Source organism: Orycteropus afer, unplaced genomic scaffold (assembly GCF_000298275.1).
Source record: "Orycteropus afer afer isolate SDZICR_OR568_19922 unplaced genomic scaffold, OryAfe1.0 scaffold00051, whole genome shotgun sequence".
Classification (NCBI taxonomy): Eukaryota; Metazoa; Chordata; class Mammalia; order Tubulidentata; family Orycteropodidae; genus Orycteropus; species Orycteropus afer.
In genome coordinates this window covers 11141847-11152284 of record NW_006921638.1, presented here as the reverse complement: position 1 = coordinate 11152284, position 10438 = coordinate 11141847, and the positions used below count along the sequence as shown (strand labels likewise).

At 38.3% G+C, this 10438-nt stretch overlaps 1 protein-coding gene across 1 annotated transcript in view; it reads left to right on the top strand.

Moving 5' to 3' along the window:
* SEC23A (SEC23 homolog A, COPII coat complex component) overlaps window positions 1-10438 on the top strand; it is a 69772-nt gene that overhangs the window by 10066 nt on the left and 49268 nt on the right. Inside the window, exons 4-5 of the mRNA XM_007938591.1 lie at window positions 8782-8861; window positions 9658-9802. Of these exons, the coding sequence (XP_007936782.1) occupies window positions 8782-8861; window positions 9658-9802 (225 nt within the window). The remainder of the gene's footprint in view (window positions 1-8781; window positions 8862-9657; window positions 9803-10438) is intronic.

Below are 10438 nucleotides of genomic sequence, written 5' to 3'. Positions count from 1 at the left end.
AAAAAAAAAGAATAGTTGTTCTGACCTCTGTCAGCATCCCTCTCTATCTATGTCCATAAATGCCTTTGGATATAAGCTTCTATAAAATATTTTGTTATGAATGACTAGTATAACTGTATTATAGCAATGGTTTTACATTTAGTATTGCCATCAGTTTTCTTTTTGTTTGCTTTAAATTGTTGTCATATAGATTGAACACCCTTTACTTTTAACACTATCTTTAGAGTGAAATTGAAGATATTTTACTAGAGATTTGAAGGACTTACAGAAGAAGAAATGCTGAAAGCTTATGAGAGCAACCACATGGGACTTTTCTTGACATCTCACTTAGAGATTTAAACCTTTGATTATTTGTTTGGCAAGGGGAGATATTTTGAGAACTTGGGAGTTACTGATGTATGAATTATGAGCATGTATATTTTTTCATACTGAGGACAACATTTTTAACATTGGAGCAAATTGGAACTTTATTTTCCAAGGCAAGGGAATTACAGGCAGCATATTGAATCATTGGGGGGAGATTTTCAAAGTCTTTTCTGTCTAGAGATTTTGATAAACCATGAGAGAGCAAGTGACTGTGTGTATGTATTGGGAGATAGTGGGATTTTTCGTGTAAGTGTTATGAAAAAACATCCTAAGTGATTCTAATGCAGCATCCAGTTGAGACCCATTACTCTTAGGGGGTGATACATAAGGCTATAGATAATATTAGACTTTGGAGGTATTTAGATATTCCAAAATGAAAAAGAAGGAAGGAGAGGATTTTTAAGATGACTACTTTAAGGTTGGCAGACTGGGAGGGTTGTAATTGACATAGAAAATACTGAAAGAATTTGCATGTTTTCATGGGGAGGATAATAAACTCAGTTTTATAGAAATTGAGTTTGAGGTGCTTTTGGGGTATCCAGGTGGATATGAGTGATAGAGCCTAAGTCAGAAGTTTTGGAGTTGTTGGTGTATACATGTTGTTGAGCATGTTCTTTTGGTTTTTTAACTCTAGGTCTTTGCACATTTCTTTATAGTAATTGGCTTTGTCTGCTCGAGCTGCTCTTTGCAGTCTTCTGTTCAGCTTTTTTATCTTCTCATTTCTTCCATTTGCTTTAGCTACTCTCTGCTCAAGGGCAAGTTTCAGAGTTTCTTCTGACATTCATTTTGGTCTTTTTTCCTTTCTCGTCTTTTTAATGACTTCTTGCTTTCTTCATGGATGATGCGCTTGATGTCATCCCACGATTCTTCTGGTTTTCAGTTATTGGGGTTCAATGCATCAGATCTATTCAGATGGTTTTTAAATTCAGGAGGGATATATTCCAGGGCATAGTTTGGTTCTCATGGACTTGTTTTAATTGTCTTCAACTTCAAGTTGAACTGGCATATGAGCAGTTGATGGTCTGTTCCACTATCAGCTCCTGCTCTTATTTTGGCTGAAGGTATTGAGCTTTTCCATCGCCTTTTGGCACAGATGTAGTCAGTCTGATTCCTGTGCACTCCATCTGGCGAAGTCCATGAGTATAGCTGCCATTTGTGTTGGTGATAAAGGATTTGCAATGAATAAGTCGTTGGTCTTGCAAAATTCTGTCATGTGATCTCCAGCGTTATTTCTGTCACCAAAGCCAAATTTTCCAGCTACCGATGATTCTTCTTTGTTTCCAACTTTTGCATTCCAGTCACCAGTGATGATTAATACATCTTGATTGCATTTTCAGTCAATTTCAGACTACAGAAGTTGATTAAAGTTTCAGTTTCCTCATCTGTGTCTTTGGTAGTTGGTACATAAATTTGCATAATAGTACTATTAACTGGTCTTCCTTGTAGGCATATGGACATTATCCTATCACTGACAGCATTGTACTTGAGGACAGATCTTGAAACATCCTTTTTGATGATGAATGCCACGCCATTCCTCTTCAAATTGTCATTCCCGGCATAGTAGATCATGTGGCTGGCTGATTCAGAATGGCCCAGACCGGTCCATTTTAGCTCACTAATGCCTAGGATGGGAGCTCTGGTAGTGTAGTGCCTAAGGCACTTGACTGCTCACCAGGATGCTGGTGGTTCAAGCCCACCAGCCACTCCTCAGAAGGAAGTTTGGGCAATCTACTTCCATAGTGATACTGCCTCAGAAACCCAAGAGGGATCGCTGTGAGTCAGGGCTGACTCGACAGCACATAACAACATCATCAACAACAAAATGCCTAGGATATCAATCTTTATGCATTCTATTTATTTTTGACAGCTTCCAATTTTCCTAGATTCATACTTCGTACATGTCATGTTTCGATTATTGATGGATGTTCGCAGCTGTTTCTCCTCAATTTGAGTTGTGCCATGTCAGCAAATGGAGGTCCAGAAAGCTTGACTTTATCCATATCATTAAGGTTGGTTCTCCTCTGATGAGGCAGCTATTTCCCAGTCATATATTGAGTGCCTTCTGTCCTTAGGAGCTTGTCTTCCTGCTGTAAATTGGACTGTTTCAGAGCTATTCCTAAAGTTGCCCAGTGTGGTAGTTAAATTTGTTTGTCAACTTGGCTGGGCCTGGTTGAGTGGTTGGGGAGCTGGTGGTAGTTACTCCCCATGATGAAACTGGCAATCAGCTCCATGTTGGGATCTACCAAAGCAGCTGAGTAGCTGCGTTAGGGATGTGGTCTGCTTTCTATGTATACGGAAAAGCCTTGGGGATTATTCTAGCTTATGGCATGCTTGAACCCTGCATGTAGCCGTGTTGTTCAGCAGCCCGCCATGTTCTGCCAACCTTGAGACTTTTAATGGGCTTGAATTAACGGCCGGCCATATGGTTTGGTAACATTGGGCCTGTGCCATTTTATTTGTCGACCTTGGGCTTGTTAGCCTCAGCAGCCAGTAGCTGCCTGAGTGAAGAGATACTTCTAGCTTCAGTGGGCCAGGAGCAAGAGGCAGAGCAGAAGTCCAAGGTGGAGGGGCTTTTACACAGCCCCTAGAGCCTGCACTTTGAATTTGGACTTCTAGCTTCCTGTACTGTAAGAGAATAAACTCTTGTTTGTTTGAGCCATCCCATTTTGTGGTATATTTTCTGTTAGAGCAGCACAGAGGTAATCAGAATACCCAATAATGTGTCAGACAGTGTTTCTCTGCTATTCATAAGGTTTTCTCTGGCCAATTCTTTGAGAAGTGGTTGGCCTCTTCCTTCTTCCTAGTCTGTCTCAGTCTGTAAGCTGCATTGAAACCTGTCTACCATGTGCAACCCTGCTGGCATTAGAGACACTGGGGGCACAGCCCCAAGCCTCACAGCAGCATGCAAGCCACCACAGTATGACAAACTGACAGACAAATTTGTCTCCCTTAGCTGTTTGAAACCTCCCTGCCCTCCCCTTACCTGGATCCTGCCACCTTGTTGTCCGCGGCTTTTCCTCCTTCCTGCCTTTTGAAGAACATGCTCAGCATTTCTCAAGCTGAAAGAACTGAGGAAAAAATTTAAGCCTCAAATTACAGTATTGAAAGATTCTATGGGCAAAATATTGAATGATGCAGGAAGCATCAAAAGAAGATGGAAGGAATATACAGAGTCACTGTACCAAAAAGAACTGGTTGATGTTCATTTCAGGGGGTGGCATATGATCAAGAACCAATGGTATTGAAGGAAGAAGTCAAAGCTGCACTGACGAAACTGGCAAAGAACAAGACTCCAGGAATTGACAGAATACCCATTGAGATGTTTGAAAAAACGATGCCCCTTTGGAGGCACTAACTCGGCTATGCCAAGAGATTTGGAAGACAGCTACTTGGCCAAGTGACTGGAAGAGATCAATATTTATACCCATTCCAAAGAAAGGTGTTCCCACAGAATGTGGAAATTATTGAACAATATCATTAATGTCGTATGCAAGTAAAATCTTACTGAGATAATTAAAAAAAGGTTGAAGCAGTATGTTGACAGGGAATTTCTGAAAGTGCAAGCTGGTTTCAGAAGAGGACATGGAATGAGGAATAGCATAGCTGATGTCTGATGGATCTTGGCTCAAAGCACAGAATACCAGAAGGATGTTTACTTGTGTTTTATTGACTATGCAAAAGCATTTGATTGTGTGGATCATGACAAATTATGGGTAACATTGAGAAGAATGGGAATTCCAGAACACTTAGTTGTACTAATGAGGAACCTGTACATAGACCAGGAGGCTGTCATTTGAACAGAACAAGGGGACACTGCATGGTTTAAAATCAAAAAGGGGTTGTATCCTTTCACCATACTATTCAATGTGTATGCTGAGCAAATAATCTAAGAAGCTGGACTATATGAAGAACATGACATCAGGATTGGAGGAAGACTCATTAAAAGCCTGCGATACGTTGATGACCCAACTTAGCTTACTGAAAGTGAGGATGACTTGAAGCACTTACTGATGAAGATTGAAGACTACAGTCTGCAGTATGGATTACATCTCAATATAAAGAAAACAAAGATCCTCACAACTGGATCTATAAGCAGCATCACGATAAATGGAGAAAAGATTGAAGTCGTCCAAGACTTCACATTGCTTGGTTCTACAGTTGACGCCATTGGAAATAGCAGTCAGGACATCAGATGACATATAGCACTTGGAAAATTGGCTGCAAATGACCTCTTTCAAGTGCAGAAGAGCAAAGATATCTCTTTGAGGACTGAGGTGGGCCTGACACAAGCCATGATATTTTCAGTCACCTGATATGTATGTGAGAGCTGGACAGTGAATAAGGAAGACTGAAGAAGAGTTGATGCTTTTGAGTTGTGGTGCTGGTGAAGAATGCTGAAAGTACCATGGGCTGCTAAAAGAACTAACAAATCTGTCCTGAAGGAAGTGCAGCCGGAATGCTCCTTGGAAGCGAGAATGGCCAGACTTCTTCTCACCTACATGTTGTCAGAAGGGACCATTCCCTGTAGAAGGATGTCATGCTTGGTAAGGCGGAGGGTTGATGAAAGAGGGGAAGGCCCTCAATGAGATGGATTGACGCAATGGCAACGGTGATGGGCTCAAGTATAGCAAGGATTGTGGAGCTGGTGTGGGACCGGGCGGTGTTTCGTTCTGCTGTGCGTAGGGTCACTATGAGTCGGAGACGACTCTATGGCACCTAACAACAACAGCAATAGGTATTGTTGATTGCTCTAGGAATGTCTGAGATCATCCAGAAAGAAGATAAGACCAAGGATAGAACTTGCCTTTGATATGTGGGGCATTTGATGAGGAAACTGTGGAAACTAAAAGGGAATAAGGCACAAAGTAGGTGAAAATAGGGGGTCCTGAGGTAGTATAAACGGTTAATATGCTCAACTGCTAACTGAAAGGTTATTTCACTCAGCATAATGTCTTCCAGGCTTATCCAGAGGTGCCTCAGAAGAAAGGCCTAGTGATCTACTTTAGAAAAATCAGCCATTGGGTAAGACCCTTTGGAGTACAGTTCTACTCTGATACTCATGGGATTGCCTCATCGAGATAGATTGACAGAGTGGCAGCAGCAATGGGCTTAAGTATAGCAAGGATTGTGGAGCTGGTGCGGGACTGTAGGTGAAATCAACTTGATGGCAACTGATTGGATGGGAATAGAGGACATTTTAGCCAAGGAAGAAGAAATATAAAGAAGGTGGTTTAGCACAGTGAACTGCTGAGTGGGAGGAGAATGAGCTGAGCATTAGAATGACTTCATGCTTGGTTATTAGATCACCACAAGTAAAACGTCACCCTTTTTTGAGGCATTGCAGGTAGAGGATGGGGTGGCAGATAGAGTGCAGATCTTGGCAGTTTAGCAGTGAATGAGACTTGAGAAAGTGGAGAAACTTTCCACCTCTTTCAAGAAGTTTATTGGTGTAGGCAAGGAAGGAGATAGTGTGGGAGTTTGAGAGAACTAAGTTAAAGAGGTTTATTTTAGGAGGAGGGACACTTGAGTGTGTTTATACGCAGGAGGGAAAGAAACTGAAGAGAGTAAAAGTGAAATGAGATTTCAGGACAGTATGGCATTCCTTCTGGAGTACAGGAAACAGTAACTTAGAGAGGAGGATCATCTATTTCTGAGACAGGAGAGAAAGTGGGCAAGTTTTAACCTCTTAATCCCTTAGTTCTTTTCATCTGTAAAATGGGGATAATAGTATCTACCTTGTAGGGTAGTCATGAGAATTAAATGAATTGTCCCTTTAATGTTTGCATTATTAATGTCAAGTTATACATCTATTTAAAGCAGTTAATGTTCTGATTATAGGATACAGTTTCTTAAATTGTACTATACATAACACGTAAACATCTTTCTTTTTGCAACAGACAAGTGAATGCTGGCAGACTAAATTTTTTTCCATTAAAACATTTTTATCTTCTTTCTCTGTCTAGCTTTTGGAAAAGAGCTTGCTCTTTTCTCCCAAAATTGTTCTGGAATCAAATCTTAAATTTTTTCAGTTGTATGGTTTTGGGTTGATCTCTTTATTTTCTCATCATCTGTGAAAAGTAGTAACCAATACCTTTTTTTGCAAGATTATTATTAGTACCAAAAGAAATAATGTGAGAATACTCAGTACACATATCCCCTACTTTTCAAAAGTTCATTTCATGCACTGCGTTTTTATGAAAGACTTTTTTTTTTAAACTTTTATTGTGATTGTGGTGAAAGTTTACAGAGCAAATTCATTTTCCATTCAATAGTGCATACACATTTTGTTTTGTGACATTAAATGAAATTCCTGCAGTGTAACAACTCCCTTCCCACTTTCTCTCTGTGGTTACCTTTTCCCTATGTATTTCTTTTTGTACCTCTTGTGCACTTCTCTTTGTCTTCTTTTTACTTAGTGTTACTTTGCTGGTCACCTGCTTTTGCTGTATAGTCTTTCCCTTCACCCACATTATTACATGTCTTTTATCTAGCTAGTATTATTCCTTCTCCTCCCTGGTAACCAATAAAGTTTCTTTCCATGTGTAAGTCTTTCCTTAACTTTTTATAGTAGTGGACTCATACAGTATTTGACCTTCTGTGGCTGACTTATTTCACTCAGCATAATGTCTTCCAGGCTTATCCATGTTGTGAGGTATTTTGCAAATTTGTAATTATTCTTTGATGTTGAGTAGTATTTCATTGCGTTGTGTGTACGTACCATAGATTGGTTATCCATTCATCCACTAATAAGCATAGGTTGTTTCCACCTCTTTGCTATTGTGAATAGTGCTGCGATGAATATGGGTATGCATATATCTGTATGTGTCCTATCTTTCACTTAAGAAATACCTGTTTTTGCTAACTGAAGGAAATATGAAAAAAGGATGAAAAAGGCAAAGCGAATATAGTGTTTAGCATTTCTTTTGCAGCAAGCCGTTAAATAGGCAGCATGCATCCTGAGTCGTGAGAATGGCTGCGCCAAGTTCCTTTCCTGGAAACTACACTCACATCTTAGCATCAAGCCATCATAGCTTTGAACTGTGTTTGTGAGCACTGTATGTTAGTGTTATTTTAGGTTGTGTGTATTTGAATTTGGGAATGCTCAAAAATTTTTCCCATATAAATTATTGGTAATTGCTTTTTTGCTTTATGTCATTTCAGCTTATAAAAGGTTTCATAGGAATGCTGTACTTTCAGAATGCAGGAGAAACTTGTATAATGTAAACCAGTATAGGGCTTTGTAATGAAACCTGGGTTAAAATCTTGCTTTACCACTTATTTGTATAACCTTAGGCAAGTTACTTGACCTTTCTGATTTTAACTTTTTGTGAAACAGAGATTAAGAAATCTACTTCTTTGTTATTTTGTGAGATGCCTTTTTTGGCACAGTGTTGAACTGTTCAACTGCTAACCAAAAGTTCTGGGGTTATAGAAAGATGTGGCAGTCTCCTTCCGTAAAGATTATTCTGTGGGGAAGTTCTACTCTGTCCTGTAGGGTGACTAAGTTGGAATCGCATTGATAGCAGTGGGTTTTATTTTGTTTTTGTTTTCTGAGGATAGTATACTCTGTGAAGAATTTAGTATAGAATCCAGCACATAATAAGTTCTCAAAGAAAAGTTCCTGTTTCTGCTATCAGTATAAGACATACTGGAAATGAGTTCATTCATTTTTCCTTTGTAAATCTTTAGATTTACTTTTACGTACTTTTACTCTATTACTTCATGAGTAAGCATTCTAGATTTAAGAAAAAGTTAGTAAAGTAACATTGTATTTATGAATCTGGAGAGGAATTATACACACATGTAAAAATTCATTGCCAAACTGGGAGTTTGCTGAGGCATTATATCATAAAGTTAAGAAGTACAAGGTATATGTTCCCCTTTTATACAATTCTTCGTGCCCTTCCTGCATAACACATAACCATAATTTAATTTTAATTAAACGTAATAATTTTACACTTATTTATTTATTTGATCAATTCCTGTCTGTTTTACCAGATTTTCATTTCCATGAGAGTAGGGACTTTTTTTCCCCTTTCATTATATTCCTGGCACATTGTAGGTGTTTAAGAAAGAGTTGCTTAAAGGAATGGATGAGTATAAGTTAACAAGGATAGACATTTAATTTGCACAATAACTTATTTGATACAAATTATAAATAAAATATTTCTGGACCTAGTATCCCTTTTCTTTGCTCACATAACACATTGTACTTAGTTCTCTCATGATTAATTTTTTTGTATTGTTAGTATTTACCTGAAAGTCTCCTGACTAGATTTTTGCTTTCTGAGGAGAGAGTTTGTGTTGTTTATTTTTGTGTTCTAATGCCTAGTCCAGCACTTTGCACATGACAAACTGTTACTAAATCTTTTTATAAGTAATTAAATGGCTATCACACAAAGAATCTTTTCACAGGAAATGCTGGGCCTCTCTAAAGTACCGGTTAATCAAGCAACACGTGGTCCTCAGGTGCAGCAGCCGCTTCCTTCCAATAGGTAATAAAACATAGCAATGAGAATTTTACAGGTCATGCAGCTATTTTAAGCGTTCCTTAATTTGAATGTACACATTCAGTGATACAGTATTGTTATATATTTTTAGGATTATAAATAAAAATCATTAGTATTGCTTTTTAAGGATTTAAGGCAGAATCATGTCACTGAAATGTTAGGGTCTCATTACAAAACAGTTACCGTAAGTTTTGATATATTCCTGATTTTTAGCCTTTAAGATCAGAAGAACTTAATTTTTGTGGTTTGAGGGCAATCAAGCAAGAATAGACTCAAACATTTCATCTTGGTTCTTAACTTCAAAAGTAGCTTTGCCCCTTGGACTTCATAATCAGAGGTGATATCACTAAAACTGTGTTGATAAATCTCATAATTATTTCTAGTAACCTCAAAACTTTAAGATAGAGTACCTAAAGTAGTATTTGGTTGTATGTTTTGTTATATAACAGTGTTCTCAAAATGTGATCCCTGAACCATTTAGCATCAGCACTCCATGGAAACTTGTTAGAAATGCACATTCTTGGGACTCAACCCGGACTTTCTAAAACAAAAAACTCTGGAACTGGGGCCCAGCAGTCTGTGTTTAAACATGCCCTGCAGCTGATTCTGCTGTGTGCTAATGTTTGAGAACCATTGGTCTACAGTGTATTCAAAGAATTTTTCTCTATTTTTAAGAAAATGGACAATTGGTTTCTTAAACTCTGATATACAAAACAAAACAGAAAACAGAACCCTAACCCACAATATTTATAAATGGCATCTTATTTACTTTGTTTTGCAGATTTTTACAGCCAGTGCAGAAAATAGATATGAATCTCACAGATCTTCTGGGAGAACTTCAGCGAGACCCTTGGCCTGTACCACAGGGAAAAAGACCTTTGCGTTCCTCTGGGGTGGCACTTTCCATAGCTGTAGGATTGCTTGAGGTAGTAATGATGCTTTTTTTTTTGGAATGTAAATGTCTGTGTGCTTATATAATAATATGTACATGGTAATGTTGAGTGAAAAAATCAGATCATAGAACAGTGAGTGTATGATTTTATTTATGCACAGTTTTATTTATAGTATATCTCCTTTTGTCCATAGAGAGAATTCTGGAAGATATTCACCCAAATGCGTATAGTGGTTGGATTTGGGAAATTTTGCTTTTAAGTAGAATTAGCATGTTTATGCTTCTTATATCTTTGCTTTATAATTAGAGAGGAGAGTTTTTTAAAAATATGAAATAATATCAGAGTTACAGAAGAGTTTCAAGTACTGCACAAAGAAATTTTTTCTATTTGAGATTAAAGGAGCTCTGGTGGCATAGTGCTGCAAGCATTTGACTGCTAACCAGAAGGTTGGCTGTTCAAACCCATCAGCCACTCCATGGAAGGAAGACTGGGCAATCTACTTCTGTAAAGATTTACCACTTCAGAAACCCAAAGGGGGTCGCTATGAGTCAGAATTGATTTGATGGCAGTGAGTTTGATTTTTTTTTTTAATACATTTTATTGAAATAATAATGTACAGTGAAATACAGAAAACTAAAGGAGCTCTGGTAGCATAGTGGCTCAGGCACT